This window comes from Coregonus clupeaformis, chromosome 35, assembly GCF_020615455.1.
Source record: "Coregonus clupeaformis isolate EN_2021a chromosome 35, ASM2061545v1, whole genome shotgun sequence".
Classification (NCBI taxonomy): Eukaryota; Metazoa; Chordata; class Actinopteri; order Salmoniformes; family Salmonidae; genus Coregonus; species Coregonus clupeaformis.
This window is the reverse complement of record NC_059226.1, coordinates 22,313,302-22,334,055: the sequence shown is the minus strand read 5'-3', so window position 1 is coordinate 22,334,055 and position 20,754 is coordinate 22,313,302. Positions and strand designations below refer to the sequence as shown.

Below are 20,754 nucleotides of genomic sequence, written 5' to 3'. Positions count from 1 at the left end.
CCTAAGCCTCCGTATCAGCCACCCAAGCACTGGATTTAAGTGACTACACCAGACCTGGGTTCAAATAGTATTTGCTTTATTCCAAATACTTTAGCTGCGGCTTTTCTGAGCTTGCCTGGGGGAATTTAACTAACGGTGTAGACCCAAAAGTGCAAACGTATCCCATCTGTCACTCCAGGAAGACATAATCAAACGCTCAGATTATTTTCAAGGACACAAGTACTACTTGAACCCAGGTCTCTACTACAGTGTACTTCTGCCTGTGTGATTCTATGATATCACATGTTTCTTCTCTGCCTGCCACTGCTGGGCAAACTGTCGGCTGGTTGCAACAATACTGACATGCAATCAGACTCAAGCCCTGTGCCAAGAAGCGGGGCAGGGAGAGCAGTAAATTACCAGCTGACGAAAGAATGGAAAAACGTGTGTTTTGGGTTTTCTCCCTGGGACCGTCGGGAGGCTAGAATGGAGGGATGAAGGGAGAGAAGGTTTAGCAGGCGTATAGGAAAAGCTGTCCAAGTTTTCCCTGCTGTTCCGTGGACGCAGCCTGGGATACAGAGCTAATGGATTCTCCCCAGCAATGAAACAGTTTTCAGGCTACAGTCCAGAGCCAGGAGGGAGAGAGGGAGGGAGGGAAGGAGGGAGAGAGGGAGGGAGCCACCTGAGAGGAAGAGAGAAGCGATGGGGTGAAGGGGAGGGATGGAGGGATTAATGAATCTCTCTATCTCTCTCTCTCTTGCTGCTGTTTTGTGTTTGTAAAATCCCACAGCCTCAGACCCTCTCTCAGAGCCGTGGCGAATCGTGTCGTTCCGAGTAACCCAATTCCAACCCCGCACCCCACCCAAGTTTCAACACACTTTAGATTACTGTCTGACATCCACACTGCCCGCCTTTCTTTTTGGTTTGCCATGGCGATCGACAACAATAGTGTACACACACACACACACACACAGGACAGGGCAGCTCCAGGCAGTCAATCCCCCCTCGGCATGCCACCCTCTCTCTCCTCACCCCTCTGCCCAGTGTCTGCCTGCCCCCCTTCTCGCCTGGCTGGTCTCACAACTTTTGACCTGTTTCAACCCAGCAGCACTGCAGACAACACTGGCCCACTGTGGCCACACGGGCAAATTGCTCAACAACAACAAAAGGCATCTTAATGATTAGCTCACACACACAATCTCGCTCTCTCACTTAGTCACTCAGTCACTAATGGTTTTAAACTAGGGTGAAGTCATCCCTAGACACTGATCTTGGGTCAGTTTAGTGTTTTCCCCACTAATGGTTAAGAGTATGATTTGGGGAGGGGAAGCTGATCCTAGATTCTAGGGGAAACTTCACCCCGGGGCTTTCAAAACATTGGGGGTCTTACCTCCTCTCGTTGTCGTCGAGGTGAGCAAACAGCACGTTCTTGGAGATGGCCTTGGCCAGAGCAGTCATGGTCTTGTAGTCCTTAGGAATCACCTGAGGAATAACAAACCAAACATCATGGTCTCTCAAACAGGAATCAGACTACAGCACTTGCATCACAGACATTGGAATTGATGGGTATCAATACAGCTGATTGAATTCCATTTAATACTGTACCCATTGTCTTTCCTATTTGTCATGTTTACATGGCCAAAAAGCGAAAGACTTCCCCAAAAAGCATTTATTGAAAAGAAAAGAAAACACATAAATCTAAATAGCTCAGTGCACACATTTAAGCACATTACAGTACATTTTAAACAAACCCTCCTGTCTGTCCATAATTGAACGCAACCCATCTGTTTGACTCAGATCAGTGTATGTGTGTGTGTGTGCGGCTGTGTGCCTATGTGTGTCTGTGTGTGTGTGTGTGTAGCCCTACGCTGTGTGTTCACGAGGCCCTGTGCTCATTCATAAAACATGCATTTTCATGTCCATGTCTGAACCAAAGGACTGTTTGGAGGAATGATGCGGGCTAGCCACATTTCCTCAGAGCCCACTACAAAGACTACTGCCTCTGTATTTAAGGAAAGACGTTCTAGGGAGAAAAACGTAAAGCTCTGAACTCTGCAGATGTGTTACTGGGGGGAGAAAGGAGAGAGAGAGAGAGAGAGAGAGAGAGAGAGAGAGAGAGAGAGAGAGAGAGAGAGAGAGAGAGAGAGAGAGAGAGAGAGAGAGAGAGAGAGAGAGAGAGAGAGAGAGAGAGAGAGAGAGAGAGAGAGAGAGAGAGAGAGAGAGAGAGAGAGAGAGCGTCCATGCTCTGAGGGAAGCAGCAGTCTGTAGGCTGTAATTAACTTAAAGCAACAGATGGCTCACCATGAAGAGGACCACAGCTACAACAGCAGCAGCAGCAGTACGGTAACAGCAGCAGACTGGCTGAAACATTCATGAGCCACTGCAGTACACTACCAACTACCAACATCAACCCTCAGTAGTCTCTATCAACCATCTGGTAAGCTGGAAATAGACCTTTGCTCCAAAGAGAGAGGCTATACTCTTTATGGATATGGGGGGTAGAGAGGGGTTACTAGAGTCTTTATGGATAGAGGGGTAGAGAGAGGGGTTACTATACTCTTTATGGATAGAGGGGTAGAGAGGGGTTACTATACTCTTTATGGATAGAGGGGTAGAGAGGGGTTACTATAGTCTTTATGGATAGAGGGGTAGAGAGAGGGGTTACTATACTCTTTATGGATAGAGGGGTAGAGAGGGGTTACTATACTCTTTATGGATAGAGGGGTAGAGAGGGGTTACTATAGTCTTTATGGATAGAGGGGTAGAGAGGGGTTACTAGAGTCTTTATGGATAGAGGGGTAGAGAGGGGTTACTAGAGTCTTTATGGATAGAGGGGTGGAGAGGGGTTACTAGAGTCTTTATGGATAGAGGAGTAGAGAGAGGGGTTACTATACTCTTTATGGATAGAGGGGTGGAGAGGGGTTACTAGAGTCTTTATGGATAGAGGAGTAGAGAGAGGGGTTAATATACTCTTTATGGATAGAGCAGTAGAGAGGGGTTACTAGAGTCTTTATGGATAGAGGGGTGGAGAGAGGGGTTAATATAGTCTTTATGGATAGAGGGGTGGAGAGAGGGGTTACTAGTCTTTATGGATAGAGGGGTAGAGAGAGGGGTTAATATAATCTTTATGGATAGAGCAGTAGAGAGCGGTTACTAGAGTCTTTATGGATAGGGGGGTAGAGAGAGGGGTTAATATACTCTTTATGGATAGAGGGGTGGAGAGAGGGGTTACTAGAGTCTTTATGGATAGAGGGGTAGAGAGAGGGGTTAATAGAGTATTTATGGATAGAGGAGTGGAGAGAGGGGTTAATATACTCTTTATGGATAGAGGGGTGGAGAGAGGGGTTACTAGAGTCTTTATGGATAGAGGGGTGGAGAGAGGGGTTACTATACTCTTTATGGATAGAGGGGTAGAGAGGGGTTACTATACTCTTTATGGATAGAGGGGTAGAGAGAGGTTACTAGAGTCTTTATGGATAGAGGGGTGGAGAGAGGGGTTACTATACTCTTTATGGATAGAGGGGTGGAGAGAGGGGTTACTATACTCTTTATGGATAGAGGGGTGGAGAGAGGGGTTACTATACTCTTTATGGATAGAGGGGTAGAGAGAGGGGTTACTAGAGTATTTATGGATAGAGGGGTAGAGATAGGAGTTACTATACTCTTTATGGATAGAGGGGTGGAGAGAGGGGTTACTATACTCTTTATGGATAGAGGGGTAGAGAGAGGGGTTACTAGAGTATTTATGGATAGAGGGGTGGAGAGAGGGATTACTATACTCTTTATGGATAAAGGGGTAGAGAGAGGGGTTACTAGAGTATTTATGGATAGAGGGGTAGAGAGGGGTTACTAGAGTCTTTATGGATAGAGGGGTGGAGAGAGGGTTTACTATACTCTTTATGGATAGAGGGGTGGAGAGAGGGGTTAATATAGTCTTTATGGATAGAGGGTTGGAGAGAGGTTACTAGAGTCTTTATGGATAGAGGGGTGGAGAGAGGGGTTACTATACTCTTTATGGATAGAGGGGTAGAGAGGGGTTACTATACTCTTTATGGATAGAGGGGTAGAGAGGGGTTACTAGAGTCTTTATGGATAGAGGGTTGGAGAGAGGTTACTAGAGTCTTTATGGATAGAGGGGTGGAGAGAGGGGTTACTAGAGTCTTTATGGATAGAGGGGTGGAGAGAGGGGTTACTATACTCTTTATGGATAGAGGGGTAGAGAGAGGGGTTACTAGAGTATTTATGGATAGAGGGGTGGAGAGAGGGGTTACTATACTCTTTATGGATAGAGGGGTAGAGAGAGGGGTTACTATACTCTTTATGGATAGAGGGGTAGAGAGGGGTTACTATACTCTTTATGGATAGAGGGGTGGAGAGAGGGGTTACTATACTCTTTATGGATAGAGGGGTGGAGAGAGGGGTTACTATACTCTTTATGGATAGAGGGGTAGAGAGGGGTTACTAGAGTCTTTATGGATAGAGTGGTGGAGAGAGGGGTTACTAGAGTCTTTATGGATAGAGGGGTGGATAAAGGGGTTACTATACTCTTTATGGATAGAGGGGTGGAGAGAGGGGTTACTATACTCTTTATGGATAGAGGGGTAGAGAGGGGTTACTATATTCTTTATGGATAGAGGGGTAGAGAGAGGGGTTACTAGAGTCTTTCTGGATAGAGGGGTGGAGAGAGGGGTTACTAGAGTCGTTATGGATAGAGGGTTAGAGAGGGGTTATTAGAGTCTTTATGGATAGAGGGGGAGAGAGGGGTTACTATACTCTTTATGGATAGAGGGGGTAGAGAGGGGTTACTATACTATTTATGGATAGAGGGTAGAGAGAGGGTTACTATACTCTTTATGGATAGAGGGGTGGAGAGAGGGGTTACTATACTCTTTATGGATAGAGGGTGGAGAGAGGGGTTACTAGAGTCTTTATGGATAGAGGGGTGGAGAGGGGTTACTAGAGTCTTTATGGATAGAGGGGTGGAGAGAGGGGTTACTATACTCTTTATGGATAGAGGGGTAGAGAGAGGGGTTACTATACTCTTTATGGATAGATGGGTAGAGAGGGGTTACTATACTCTTTATGGATAGAGGGGTGAGAGAGGGGTTACTATACTCTTTATGGATAGAGGGGTGGAGAGAGGGGTTACTATACTCTTTATGGATAGAGGGGTGGAGAGAGGGGTTGCTATACTCTTTATGGATAGAGGGGTAGAGAGGGGTTACTATACTCTTTATGGATAGAGGGGTAGAGAGGGGTTACTAGAGTCTTTATGGATAGAGGGGTGGAGAGAGGGGTTACTAGAGTCTTTATGGATAGAGGGGTGGAGAGAGGGGTTACTATACTCTTTATGGATAGAGGGGTAGAGAGAGGGGTTACTATACTCTTTATGGATAGAGGGGTAGAGAGGGGTTACTATACTCTTTATGGATATAGGGGTGGAGAGAGGGGTTACTATACTCTTTATGGATAGAGGGTGGAGAGAGGGGTTACTATACTCTTTATGGATAGAGGGGTAGAGAGGGGTTACTAGAGTCTTTATGGATAGAGTGGTGGAGAGAGGGGTTACTAGAGTCTTTATGGATAGAGGGGTGGATAGAGGGGTTACTATACTCTTTATGGATAGAGGGGTGAGAGAGGGGTTACTAGAGTATTTATTGATAGAGGGGTAGAGAGGGGTTACTATAGTCTTTATGGATAGAGGGGTGGAGAGAGGGGTTACTATACTCTTTATGGATAGAGGGGTGGAGAGAGGGGTTACTATACTCTTTATGGATAGAGGGGTGGAGAGAGGGGTTACTATAGTCTTTATGGATAGAGGGTTGGAGAGAGGTTACTAGAGTCTTTATGGATAGAGGGGTGGAGAGAGGGGTTACTATACTCTTTATGGATAGAGGGGTAGAGAGGGGTTACTATACTCTATATGGATAGAGGGGTAGAGAGGGGTTACTAGAGTCTTTATGGATAGAGGGGTGAGAGAGGGGTTACTAGAGTCTTTATGGATAGAGGGTGGAGAGAGGGGTTACTATACTCTTTATGGATAGAGGGGTAGAGAGAGGGGTTACTAGAGTATTTATGGATATAGGGGTGGAGAGAGGGGTTACTATACTCTTTATGGATAGAGGGGTAGAGAGAGGGGTTACTATACTCTTTATGGATGGAGGGGTAGAGAGGGGTTACTATACTCTTTATGGATAGAGGTGTGGAGAGAGGGGTTACTATAGTCTTTATGGATAGAGGGTTGGAGAGAGGTTACTAGAGTCTTTATGGATAGAGGGGTGGAGAGAGGGGTTACTATACTCTTCATGGATAGAGGGGTAGAGAGGGGTTACTATACTCTTTATGGATAGATGGGTAGAGAGGGATTACTAGAGTCTTTATGGATAGAGGGGTGGATAGAGGGGTTACTATATTCTTTATGGATAGAGGGGTAGAGAGGGGTTACTAGAGTCTTTCTGGATAGAGGGGTGGAGAGAGGGGTTACTAGAGTCGTTATGGATAGAGGGGTAGAGAGGGGTTACTAGAGTCTTTATGGATAGAGGGGGAGAGAGGGGTTACTATATTCTTTATGGATAGAGGGGTAGAGAGGGGTTACTATACTATTTATGGATAGAGGGGGTAGAGAGGGGTTACTATACTCTTTATGGATAGAGGGTGGAGAGAGGGGTTACTATACTCTTTATGGATAGAGGGTGGAGAGAGGGGTTACTAGAGTCTTTATGGATAGAGGGGTGGAGAGGGGTTACTAGAGTCTTTATGGATAGAGGGGTGGAGAGAGGGGTTACTATACTCTTTATGGATAGAGGGGTAGAGAGAGGGGTTACTATACTCTTTATGGATAGATGGGTAGAGAGGGGTTACTATACTCTTTATGGATAGAGGGTGGAGAGAGGGTTACTATACTCTTTATGGATAGAGGGGTGGAGAGAGGGGTTACTATACTCTTTATGGATAGAGGGGTGGAGAGAGGGGTTATTAGAGTCTTTATGGATAGAGGGTTGGAGAGAGGTTACTAGAGTCTTTATGGATAGAGGGGTAGAGAGAGGGGTTACTATACTCTTTATGGATAGAGGGGTGGAGAGATGGGTTACTATACTCTTTATGGATAGATGGGTAGAGAGAGGGGTTACTATACTCTTTATGGATAGAGGGTGGAGAGAGGGGTTACTATACTCTTTATGGATAGAAGGGGTGGAGAGAGGGGTTATTAGAGTCTTTATGGATAGAGGGGTGGAGAGGGGTTACTAGAGTCTTTATGGATAGAGGGAGTAGAGAGGGGTTACTAGAGTCTTTATGGATAGAGGGGTGGAGAGAGGGGTTACTATACTCTTTATTGATAGAGGGGTAGAGAGAGGGGTTACTATACTCTTTATGGATAGAGGGTAGAGAGAGGGGTTACTGTACTCTTTATGGATAGATGGGTAGAGAGAGGGTTACTATACTCTTTATGGATAGAGGGGTGGAGAGAGGGGTTACTATAGTCTTTATGGATATAGGGGTGGAGAGAGGGGTTTCTAGAGTCTTTATGGATAGAGGGGTGGAGAGAGGGGTTACTAGAGTCTTTATGGATAGAGGGGTGGAGAGAGGGGTTACTATACTCTTTATGGATAGATGGGTAGAGAGGGGTTACTATACTCTTTATGGATAGAGGGGTGGAGAGAGGGGTTACTATACTCTTTATGGATAGAGGGGTGGAGAGAGGGGTTACTATACTCTTTATGGATAGAGGGGTGGAGAGAGGGGTTACTAGAGTCTTTATGGATAGAGGGTTGGAGAGAGGTTACTAGAGTCTTTATGGATAGAGGGGTAGAGAGAGGGGTTACTAGAGTATTTATGGATAGAGGGGTGGAGAGAGGGGTTACTATACTCTTTATTGATAGAGGGGTAGAAAGAGGGGTTACTGTACTCTTTATGGATAGATGGGTAGAGAGCGGGGTTACTATACTCTTTATGGATAGAGGGGTGGAGAGAGGGGTTACTAGAGTCTTTATGGATATAGGGGTGGAGAGAGGGGTTACTAGAGTCTTTATGGATAGAGGGGTGGAGAGAGGGGTTACTAGAGTCTTTATGGATAGAGGGGTGGAGAGAGGGGTTACTATACTCTTTATGGATAGAGGGGTAGAGAGAGGGGTTACTATACTCTTTATGGATAGAGGGGTAGAGAGAGGGGTTACTATACTCTTTATGGATAGAGGGGTGGAGAGATGGGTTACTATACTCTTTATGGATAGAGGGGTAGAGAGGGGTTACTAGAGTCTTTATGGATAGAGGGGTAGAGAGAGGGGTTACTAGAGTCTTTATGGATAGAGGGGTGGAGAGAGGGGTTACTATACTCTTTATTGATAGAGGGGTGGAGAGAGGGGTTACTATACTCTTTATGGATAGAGGGGTAGAGAGGGGATACTATACTCTTTATGGATAGAGGGGTGGAGAGAGGGGTTACTATACTCTTTATGGATAGAGGGGTGGAGAGGGGTTATTAGAGTCTTTATGGATAGAGGGGTGGAGAGGGGTTACTAGAGTCTTTATGGATAGAGGGGTAGAGAGAGGGGTTACTAGAGTCTTTATGGATATAGGGGTGGAGAGAGGGGTTACTAGAGTCTTTATGGATAGAGGGGTGGAGATAGGGGTTACTATACTCTTTATTGATAGAGGGTAGAGAGAGGGGTTACTATACTCTTCATGGATAGAGGGTAGAGAGGGTTACTATACTCTTTATGGATAGAGGGTGGAGAGAGGGGTTACTATACTCTTTATGGATAGAGGGGTGGAGAGAGGGGTTACTATACTCTTTATGGATATAGGGGTGGAGAGAGGGGTTATTAGAGTCTTTATGGATAGAGGGGTGGAGAGAGGGGTTACTATACTCTTTATGGATAGAGGGGTGGAGAGAGGGGTTACTATACTCTTTATGGATAGAGGGGTGGAGAGAGGGGTTACTATACTCTTTATGGATAGAGGGGTGGAGAGAGGGGTTACTATACTCTTTATGGATAGAGGGGTGGAGAGAGGGGTTACTATACTCTTAATGGATAGAGGGGTGGAGAAAGGGGTTACTAGAGTCTTTATGGATAGAGGGGTGGAGAGAGGGGTTACTAGAGTCTTTATGGATAGAGGGGTGGAGAAAGGGGTTACTAGAGTCTTTATGGATAGAGGGGTAGAGAGGGGTTACTATACTCTTTATGGATAGAGGGGTGGAGAGAGGGGTTACTATACTCTTTATGGATAGAGGGGTAGAGAGGGGTTACTAGAGTCTTTATGGATAGAGGGGTGGAGAGAGGGGTTACTATACTCTTTATGGATAGAGGGGTAGAGAGAGGGGTTATTCGAGTCTTTATGGATAGAGGGGTAGAGAGAGGGGTTACTATACTCTTTATGGATAGAGGGGTGGAGAGAGGGGTTACTATACTCTTTATGTGTAGAGTGGTGGAGAGAGGGCTTACTATACTCTTTATGGATAGAGGGGTGGAGAGAGGGGTTACTATACTCTTTATGGATAGATGGGTAGAGAGCGGGGTTACTATACTCTTTATGGATAGAGGGGTAGAGAGAGGGGTTACTAGAGTCTTTATGGATAGAGGGGTGGAGAGAGGGGTTATTAGAGTCTTTATGGATAGAGGAGTGGAGAGAGGATTGCACGTTCCGTTTAAGAGGTATTAACGAGTCTGAATCTTTAACATAAAGCTAACTACACCGCATTCTCACATTCTGACTGCGCTGCCCTCTGTTGCGGGTGATTTAAGTCTCATGTTGGGGAGTTAGCTAGTAATACTGGTGTAAAAAAGATGAAGTTGTCTTCTGTTGTAGTAACATTGATATTAACGGTGGGTGTTCCATATTACATCTATATACCGTTACCTGCTGCCATCGAGGAGCCTTTGAAACTGATGCTGCTGGACGCCTTATTCCATGCTGTGCTGCAAGTGGATGACCTGTGCCAGTGTCTGGGTCTGAGTCATCACATCCCAGTGATTCGGGGCCGTGATCGGGGCTGGAGTCCCTGGGGGAGATGGCGGGAGGGTAGGGAGGTGGGGTGAGGGTGAGTGATGTGGACTTTGACGGAGTCCCGGTGCGCTTGTACGAGCCCCCCGCCGCGGGGGAAAGAGAGGGGGGGCTGAGGAGGGCTGTGATGTTCTACCATGGAGGAGGATGGGCCCTCTGCGCCGCCAAGATGGGGAGCTATGATGTCTTATGTAGGCAGATGTCTGATGAGCTGAATACAGTGGTTGTGTCTGTTGAGTACCGTCTGGCTCCAGCAGTGCATTTCCCTGTGCAGTATGAGGACTGTCTGGCTGCGGCCAAGCACTTCCTGGAGCCGGGCATTCTGGGAAAGTTGTCTGTGGATCCACAGCGCGTGGCCGTGTCAGGCGACTGCGCTGGAGGAAACCTGGCTGCAGCCGTCGCACAGCAGATCTCGGTAGATGACAGTGTGAGTGTGAAGTTCAGTGTTCAAGCGTTGATCTACCCTGTCCTCCAGGGTCTAGACCTCAACACTCCATCCCACCAACAGAACCACAACATGCCCATCCTACACCGCTTTATGATGGCCAGGTTCTGGCTGCTCTATCTGGGGGTTGATACCTCTCTCCATCCCCTCCTCTTGTCCCCCTCCTTACTCCACCATCCCTCCATCCCCTCCCTCCATCCGCTCCCATATCAACTGGACCACCCTTCTGCCGGCCAAACACATGAAGCATTACAAGCCTGTTGGCATGGAGACGGGGTCACAGGAGGTCACGGGGCAGGAGGGAGATCTTCTCCCGGGGTTGCTGGATGTCCGAGCGGCGCCGCTGCTGGCGGAGCAGGGGGTTCTGGGTAGAACCCCGCGAGCTTACATTCTAACGTGAGAGTACGATGTGCTCTGAGACGATGGGTTGATGTACACCAGGAGGCTACAGGACACGGGCGTCACAGTTTCCAGCGATCACTATGACGACGGTTTCCACGGCACCTTGAGTTTTGCGCACTGGCCGTTTTTCTTCGATGTGGGGAAAATAATGATCAGAGGATACATGGACTGGCTGCAGGAAAACCTCTAGTGTGTGTGTGTGTGTGTCTATGCACCTGCAAACCCATAGCCATCTTGCAGTCAGAATTTCAGACCAATGTCCAGGTTAGACAAGCGGATGTTTTTAAGGCTTTTAAACTGGGTTCAACCTGATTGTTGACCTGGTTTAGAATGTCTCTCTTACTGGGTTAAACTGGATCAAACTGGGTTGGACTGGTGTTTTAAACTGCGTTAGAATGTATGAGGAAGTGTGTGCACTCACTGACTGGGATAAGAGCGTCTGCTAAATGACTAAAATGTAAATGTAAATGTAGAGTCTTTATGGATAGAGGGGTGGAGAGAGGGGTTACTATACTCTTTATGGATAGAGGGGTAGAGAGAGGGGTTACTATACTCTTTATGGATAGAGGGGTAGAGAGGGGTTACTATACTCTTTATGGATAGAGGGTAGAGAGGGGTTACTATACTCTTTATGGATAGAGGGGTAGAGAGGGGTTACTATACTCTTTATGGATAGAGGGTAGAGAGAGGGGTTACTATACTCTTTATGGATAGAGGGGTAGAGAGGGGTTACTATACTCTTTATGGATAGAGGGGGTGGAGAGAGGGGTTACTATACTCTTTATGGATAGAGGGGTGGAGAGAGGGGTTACTATACTCTTTATGGATAGAGGGGTAGAGAGGGGTTACTAGAGTCTTTATGGATAGAGGGGTAGAGAGAGGGGTTACTATACTCTTTATGGATAGAGGGGTGGAGAGAGGGGTTACTATACTCTTTATGGATAGAGGGGTGGAGAGAGGGGTTACTATACTCTTTATGGATAGAGGGTGGAGAGAGGGGTTACTATAGTCTTTATGGATAGAGGGTTGGAGAGAGGTTACTAGAGTCTTTATGGATAGAGGGGTAGAGAGAGGGGTTACTATACTCTTTATGGATAGAGGGGTAGAGAGAGGGGTTACTATACTCTTTATGGATAGAGGGGTGGAGAGAGGGGTTACTATACTCTTTATGGATAGAGGGGGTGGAGAGAGGGGTTACTATACTCTTTATGGATAGAGGGGTAGAGAGGGGTTACTAGAGTCTTTATGGATAGAGGGGTAGAGAGGGGGTTACTATACTCTTTATGGATAGAGGGGTGGAGAGAGGGGTTACTATACTCTTTATGGATAGAGGGGTAGAGAGAGGGGTTACTATACTCTTTATGGATAGAGGGGTGGAGAGAGGGGTTACTATACTCTTTATGGATAGAGGGTGGAGAGAAGGGGTTACTATACTCTTTATGGATAGAGGGGTAGAGAGGGGTTACTAGAGTCTTTATGGATAGAGGGGTAGAGAGAGGGGTTACTATACTCTTTATGGATAGAGGAGTAGAGAGGGGTTACTATACTCTTTATGGATAGAGGGGTAGAGAGGGGTTACTATAGTCTTTATGGATAGAGGGTAGAGAGGGGTTACTATACTCTTTATGGATAGAGGGGTAGAGAGGGGTTACTATAGTCTTTATGGATAGAGGGGTAGAGAGAGGGGTTACTATACTCTTTATGGATAGAGGGGTAGAGAGGGGTTACTATAGTCTTTATGGATAGAGGGTAGAGAGAGGGGTTACTATACTCTTTATGGATAGAGGGGTAGAGAGGGGTTACTATACTCTTTATGGATAGAGGGGTAGAGAGGGGTTACTATAGTCTTTATGGATAGAGGGGTAGAGAGAGGGGTTACTATACTCTTTATGGATAGAGGGGTGGAGAGAGGGGTTACTATACTCTTTATGGATAGAGGGGTGGAGAGAGGGGTTACTATACTCATTATGGATAGAGGGGTAGAGAGGGGTTACTATACTCTTTATGGATAGAGGGGTGGAGAGAGGGGTAACTATACTCTTTATGGATAGAGGGGTGGAGAGAGGGGTTACTATACTCTTTATGGATAGAGGGGTAGAGAGGGGTTACTAGAGTCTTTATGGATAGAGGGGTAGAGAGGGGTTACTATACTCTTTATGGATAGAGGGGTGGAGAGAGGGGTTACTATACTCTTTATGGATAGAGGGGTAGAGAGAGGGTTACTATACTCTTTATGGATAGATGGGTAGAGAGGGGTTACTATACTCTTTATGGATAGAGGGGTGGAGAGAGGGGTTACTATACTCTTTATGGATAGAGGGGTGGAGAGAGGGGTTACTATACTCTTTATGGATAGAGGGGTGGAGAGAGGGGTTGCTATACTCTTTATGGATAGAGGGGTAGAGAGGGGTTACTATACTCTTTATGGATAGAGGGGTAGAGAGGGGTTACTAGAGTCTTTATGGATAGAGGGGTGGAGAGAGGGGTTACTAGAGTCTTTATGGATAGAGGGGTGGAGAGAGGGGTTACTAAACTCTTTATGGATAGAGGGGTAGAGAGAGGGGTTACTAGAGTATTTATGGATAGAGGGGTGGAGAGAGGGGTTACTATACTCTTTATGGATAGAGGGGTAGAGAGAGGGGTTACTATACTCTTTATGGATAGAGGGGTAGAGAGGGGTTACTATACTCTTTATGGATATAGGGGTGGAGAGAGGGGTTACTATACTCTTTATGGATAGAGGGGTGGAGAGAGGGATTACTATACTCTTTATGGATAGAGGGGTAGAGAGGGGTTACTAGAGTCTTTATGGATAGAGTGGTGGAGAGAGGGGTTACTAGAGTCTTTATGGATAGAGGGGTGGATAGAGGGGTTACTATACTCTTTATGGATAGAGGGGTAGAGAGAGGGGTTACTATAGTATTTATTGATAGAGGGGTAGAGAGGGGTTACTATAGTCTTTATGGATAGAGGGGTGGAGAGAGGGGTTACTATACTCTTTATGGATAGAGGGGTGGAGAGAGGGGTTACTATACTCTTTATGGATAGAGGGGTGGAGAGAGGGGTTACTATAGTCTTTATGGATAGAGGGTTGGAGAGAGGTTACTAGAGTCTTTATGGATAGAGGGGTGGAGAGAGGGGTTACTATACTCTTTATGGATAGAGGGGTAGAGAGGGGTTACTATACTCTATATGGATAGAGGGGTAGAGAGGGGTTACTAGAGTCTTTATGGATAGAGGGGTGGAGAGAGGGGTTACTAGAGTCTTTATGGATAGAGGGGTGGAGAGAGGGGTTACTATACTCTTTATGGATAGAGGGGTAGAGAGAGGGGTTACTAGAGTATTTATGGATATAGGGGTGGAGAGAGGGGTTACTATACTCTTTATGGATAGAGGGGTAGAGAGAGGGGTTACTATACTCTTTATGGATGGAGGGGTAGAGAGGGGTTACTATACTCTTTATGGATAGAGGGGTGGAGAGAGGGGTTACTAGAGTCTTTATGGATAGAGGGTTGGAGAGAGGTTACTAGAGTCTTTATGGATAGAGGGGTGGAGAGAGGGGTTACTATACTCTTCATGGATAGAGGGGTAGAGAGGGGTTACTATACTCTTTATGGATAGATGGGTAGAGAGGGATTACTAGAGTCTTTATGGATAGAGGGGTGGAGAGAGGGGTTACTATATTCTTTATGGATAGAGGGGTAGAGAGAGGGGTTACTAGAGTCTTTCTGGATAGAGGGGTGGAGAGAGGGGTTACTAGAGTCGTTATGGATAGAGGGGTAGAGAGGGGTTACTAGAGTCTTTATGGATAGAGGGGGAGAGAGGGGTTACTATACTCTTTATGGATAGAGGGGTAGAGAGGGGTTACTATACTATTTATGGATAGAGGGGTAGAGAGAGGGGTTACTATACTCTTTATGGATAGAGGGGTGGAGAGAGGGGTTACTATACTCTTTATGGATAGAGGGGTGGAGAGAGGGGTTACTAGAGTCTTTATGGATAGAGGGGTGGAGAGAGGGGTTACTATAGTCTTTATGGATAGAGGGGTGGAGAGAGGGGTTACTATACTCTTTATGGATAGAGGGGTAGAGAGAGGGGTTACTATACTCTTTATGGATAGATGGGTAGAGAGGGGTTACTATACTCTTTATGGATAGAGGGGTGGAGAGAGGGGTTACTATACTCTTTATGGATAGAGGGGTGGAGAGAGGGGTTACTATACTCTTTATGGATAGAGGGGTGGAGAGAGGGGTTATTAGAGTCTTTATGGATAGAGGGTTGGAGAGAGGTTACTAGAGTCTTTATGGATAGAGGGGTAGAGAGAGGGGTTACTATACTCTTTATGGATAGAGGGGTGGAGAGATGGGTTACTATACTCTTTATGGATAGATGGGTAGAGAGAGGGGTTACTATACTCTTTATGGATAGAGGGGTGGAGAGAGGGGTTACTATACTCTTTATGGATAGAAGGGTGGAGAGAGGGGTTATTAGAGTCTTTATGGATAGAGGGGTGGAGAGGGGTTACTAGAGTCTTTATGGATAGAGGGGTAGAGAGAGGGGTTACTAGAGTCTTTATGGATAGAGGGGTGGAGAGAGGGGTTACTATACTCTTTATTGATAGAGGGGTAGAGAGAGGGGTTACTATACTCTTTATGGATAGAGGGGTAGAGAGAGGGGTTACTGTACTCTTTATGGATAGATGGGTAGAGAGAGGGGTTACTATACTCTTTATGGATAGAGGGGTGGAGAGAGGGGTTACTAGAGTCTTTATGGATATAGGGTTGGAGAGAGGTTACTAGAGTCTTTATGGATAGAGGGGTAGAGAGAGGGGTTACTATACTCTTTATGGATAGAGGGGTGGAGAGATGGGTTACTATACTCTTTATGGATAGATGGGTAGAGAGAGGGGTTACTATACTCTTTATGGATAGAGGGGTGGAGAGAGGGGTTACTATACTCTTTATGGATAGAAGGGTGGAGAGAGGGGTTATTAGAGTCTTTATGGATAGAGGGGTGGAGAGGGGTTACTAGAGTCTTTATGGATAGAGGGGTAGAGAGAGGGGTTACTAGAGTCTTTATGGATAGAGGGGTGGAGAGAGGGGTTACTATACTCTTTATTGATAGAGGGGTAGAGAGAGGGGTTACTATACTCTTTATGGATAGAGGGGTAGAGAGAGGGGTTACTGTACTCTTTATGGATAGATGGGTAGAGAGAGGGGTTACTATACTCTTTATGGATAGAGGGGTGGAGAGAGGGGTTACTAGAGTCTTTATGGATATAGGGGTGGAGAGAGGGGTTTCTAGAGTCTTTATGGATAGAGGGGTGGAGAGAGGGGTTACTAGAGTCTTTATGGATAGAGGGGTGGAGAGAGGGGTTACTATACTCTTTATGGATAGATGGGTAGAGAGGGGTTACTATACTCTTCATGGATAAAGGGGTGGAGAGAGGGGTTACTATACTCTTTATGGATAGAGGGGTGGAGAGAGGGGTTACTATACTCTTTATGGATAGAGGGGTGGAGAGAGGGGTTACTAGAGTCTTTATGGATAGAGGGTTGGAGAGAGGTTACTAGAGTCTTTATGGATAGAGGGGTAGAGAGAGGGGTTACTAGAGTATTTATGGATAGAGGGGTGGAGAGAGGGGTTACTATACTCTTTATTGATAGAGGGGTAGAGAGAGGGGTTACTGTACTCTTTATGGATAGATGGGTAGAGAGCGGGGTTACTATACTCTTTATGGATAGAGGGGTGGAGAGAGGGGTTACTAGAGTCTTTATGGATATAGGGGTGGAGAGAGGGGTTACTAGAGTCTTTATGGATAGAGGGGTGGAGAGAGGGGTTACTAGAGTCTTTATGGATAGAGGGGTGGAGAGAGGGGTTACTATACTCTTTATGGATAGAGGGGTAGAGAGAGGGGTTACTATACTCTTTATGGATAGAGGGGTAGAGAGAGGGGTTACTATACTCTTTATGGATAGAGGGGTGGAGAGAGGGGTTACTATACTCTTTATGGATAGAGGGGTAGAGAGGGGTTACTAGAGTCTTTATGGATAGAGGGTAGAGAGAGGGTTACTAGAGTCTTTATGGATAGAGGGGTGGAGAGAGGGGTTACTATACTCTTTATTGATAGAGGGGTGGAGAGAGGGGTTACTATACTCTTTATGGATAGAGGGTTAGAGAGGGGATACTATACTCTTTATGGATAGAGGGGTGGAGAGAGGGGTTACTATACTCTTTATGGATAGAGGGGTGGAGAGAGGGGTTATTAGAGTCTTTATGGATAGAGGGGTGGAGAGGGGTTACTAGAGTCTTTATGGATAGAGGGGTAGAGAGAGGGGTTACTAGAGTCTTTATGGATATAGGGGTGGAGAGAGGGGTTACTAGAGTCTTTATGGATAGAGGGGTGGAGATAGGGGTTACTATACTCTTTATTGATAGAGGGGTAGAGAGAGTGGTTACTATACTCTTCATGGATAGAGGGGTAGAGAGGGGTTACTATACTCTTTATGGATAGAGGGGTGGAGAGAGGGGTTACTATACTCTTTATGGATAGATGGGTAGAGAGCGGGGTTACTATACTCTTTATGGATAGAGGGGTAGAGAGAGGGGTTACTAGAGTCTTTATGGATAGAGGGGTGGAGAGAGGGGTTATTAGAGTCTTTATGGATAGAGGAGTGGAGAGAGGGTTGCACGTTCCGTTTAAGAGGTATTAACGAGTCTGAATCTTTAACATAAAGCTAACTACACCGCATTCTCACATTCTGACTGCGCTGCCCTCTGTTGCGGGTGATTTAAGTCTCATGTTGGGGAGTTAGCTAGTAATACTGGTGTAAAAAATATGAAGTTGTCTTCTGTTGTAGTAACATTGATATTAACGGTGGGTGTTCCATATTACATCTATATACCGTTACCTGCTGCCATCGAGGAGCCTTTGAAACTGATGCTGCTGGACGCCTTATTCCATGCTGTGCTGCAAGTGGATGACCTGTGCCAGTGTCTGGGTCTGAGTCATCACATCCCAGTGATTCGGGGGGCCGTATCGGGGCTGGAGTCCCTGGGGGAGATGGCGGGAGGGTAGGGAGGTGGGGTGAGGGTGAGTGATGTGGACTTTGACGGAGTCCTGGTGCGCTTGTACGAGCCCCTCGCCGCGGGGGAAAGAGAGGGGGGGCTGAGGAGGGCTGTGATGTTCTACCATGGAGGAGGATGGGCCCTCTGCGCCGCCAAGATGGGGAGCTATGATGTCTTATGTAGGCAGATGTCTGATGAGCTGAATACAGTGGTTGTGTCTGTTGAGTACCGTCTGGCTCCAGCAGTGCATTTCCCTGTGCAGTATGAGGACTGTCTGGCTGCGGCCAAGCACTTCCTGGAGCCGGGCATTCTGGGAAAGTTGTCTGTGGATCCACAGCGCGTGGCCGTGTCAGGCGACTGCGCTGGAGGAAACCTGGCTGCAGCCGTCGCACAGCAGATCTCGGTAGATGACAGTGTGAGTGTGAAGTTCAGTGTTCAAGCGTTGATCTACCCTGTCCTCCAGGGTCTAGACCTCAACACTCCATCCCACCAACAGAACCACAACATGCCCATCCTACACCGCTTTATGATGGCCAGGTTCTGGCTGCTCTATCTGGGGGTTGATACCTCTCTCCATCCCCTCCTCTTGTCCCCCTCCTTACTCCACCATCCCTCCATCCCTCCCTCCATCCGCTCCCATATCAACTGGACCACCCTTCTGCCGGCCAAACACATGAAGCATTACAAGCCTGTTGGCATGGAGACGGGGTCACAGGAGGTCACGGGGCAGGAGGGAGATCTTCTCCCGGGGTTGCTGGATGTCCGAGCGGCGCCGCTGCTGGCGGAGCAGGGGGTTCTGGGTAGAACCCCGCGAGCTTACATTCTAACGTGAGAGTACGATGTGCTCTGAGACGATGGGTTGATGTACACCAGGAGGCTACAGGACACGGGCGTCACAGTTTCCAGCGATCACTATGACGACGGTTTCCACGGCACCTTGAGTTTTGCGCACTGGCCGTTTTTCTTCGATGTGGGGAAAATAATGATCAGAGGATACATGGACTGGCTGCAGGAAAACCTCTAGTGTGTGTGTGTGTGTGTCTATGCACCTGCAAACCCATAGCTATCTTGCAGTCAGAATTTCAGACCAATGTCCAGGTTAGACAAGCGGATGTTTTTAAGGCTTTTAAACTGGGTTCAACCTGATTGTTGACCTGGTTTAGAATGTCTCTCTTACTGGGTTAAACTGGATCAAACTGGGTTGGACTGGTGTTTTAAACTGCGTTAGAATGTATGAGGAAGTGTGTGCACTCACTGACTGGGATAAGAGCGTCTGCTAAATGACTAAAATGTAAATGTAAATGTAGAGTCTTTATGGATAGAGGGGTGGAGAGAGGGGTTACTATACTCTTTATGGATAGAGGGGTAGAGAGAGGGGTTACTATACTCTTTATGGATAGAGGGGTAGAGAGGGGTTACTATACTCTTTATGGATAGAGGGGTAGAGAGAGGGGTTACTATACTCTTTATGGATAGAGGGGTAGAGAGGGGTTACTATACTCTTTATGGATAGGGGGGTAGAGAGGGGTTACTATACTCTTTATGGATAGAGGGGTAGAGAGAGGGGTTACTATACTCTTTATGGATAGAGGGGGTGGAGAGAGGGGTTACTATACTCTTTATGGATAGAGGGGTGGAGAGAGGGGTTACTATACTCTTTATGGATAGAGGGGTAGAGAGGGGTTACTAGAGTCTTTATGGATAGAGGGGTAGAGAGAGGGGTTACTATACTCTTTATGGATAGAGGGGTGGAGAGAGGGGTTACTATACTCTTTATGGATAGAGGGGTAGAGAGAGGGGTTACTATACTCTTTATGGATAGAGGGGTGGAGAGAGGGGTTACTATACTCTTTATGGATAGAGGGGTGGAGAGAGGGGTTACTATACTCTTTATGGATAGAGGGGTAGAGAGGGGTTACTAGAGTCTTTATGGATAGAGGGGTAGAGAGAGGGGTTACTATACTCTTTATGGATAGAGGGGGTGGAGAGAGGGGTTACTATACTCTTTATGGATAGAGGGGTAGAGAGGGGTTACTATACTCTTTATGGATAGAGGGGTAGAGAGGGGTTACTATAGTCTTTATGGATAGAGGGGGTAGAGAGGGGTTACTATACTCTTTATGGATAGAGGGGTAGAGAGGGGTTACTATACTCTTTATGGATAGAGGGGTAGAGAGGGGTTACTATAGTCTTTATGGATAGAGGGGGTAGAGAGGGGTTACTATACTCTTTATGGATAGAGGGGTGGAGAGAGGGGTTACTATAGTCTTTATGGATAGAGGGGGTAGAGAGAGGGGTTACTATACTCTTTATGGATAGAGGGGTAGAGAGGGGTTACTATAGTCTTTATGGATAGAGGGGTAGAGAGGGGTTACTATACTCTTTATGGATAGAGGGGTAGAGAGGGGTTACTAGAGTCTTTATGGATAGAGGGGTAGAGAGAGGGGTTACTATACTCTTTATGGATAGAGGGGTAGAGAGGGGTTACTATAGTCTTTATGGATAGAGGGGGTAGAGAGGGGGTTACTATACTCTTTATGGATAGAGGGGGTAGAGAGGGGTTACTATACTCTTTATGGATAGAGGGGTAGAGAGGGGTTACTATAGTCTTTATGGATAGAGGGTAGAGAGAGGGGTTACTATACTCTTTATGGATAGAGGGGGTGGAGAGAGGGGTTACTATACTCTTTATGGATAGAGGGGGTGGAGAGAGGGGTTACTATACTCTTTATGGATAGAGGGGTAGAGAGGGGTTACTATAGTCTTTATGGATAGAGGGGGTAGAGAGGGGTTACTATACTCTTTATGGATAGAGGGGTAGAGAGGGGTTACTATACTCTTTATGGATAGAGGGGTAG

General features: G+C 46.5%; 1 protein-coding gene and 2 pseudogenes across 2 annotated transcripts in view; 2 read left to right on the top strand and 1 right to left on the bottom strand.

Moving 5' to 3' along the window:
* prkar1b (protein kinase, cAMP-dependent, regulatory, type I, beta) overlaps positions 1-20,754 on the bottom strand; it is a 178,479-nt gene that overhangs the window by 122,893 nt on the left and 34,832 nt on the right. For both annotated transcript variants that reach the window (XM_045210930.1, XM_045210931.1), the window contains one exon: positions 1,370-1,461. In XM_045210930.1, coding sequence (XP_045066865.1) covers positions 1,370-1,461 — 92 coding nt within the window. The remainder of the gene's footprint in view (positions 1-1,369; positions 1,462-20,754) is intronic.
* On the top strand, positions 9,750-11,033 carry LOC121551266 (annotated as a pseudogene).
* Positions 17,667-18,935, top strand: LOC121551995 (annotated as a pseudogene).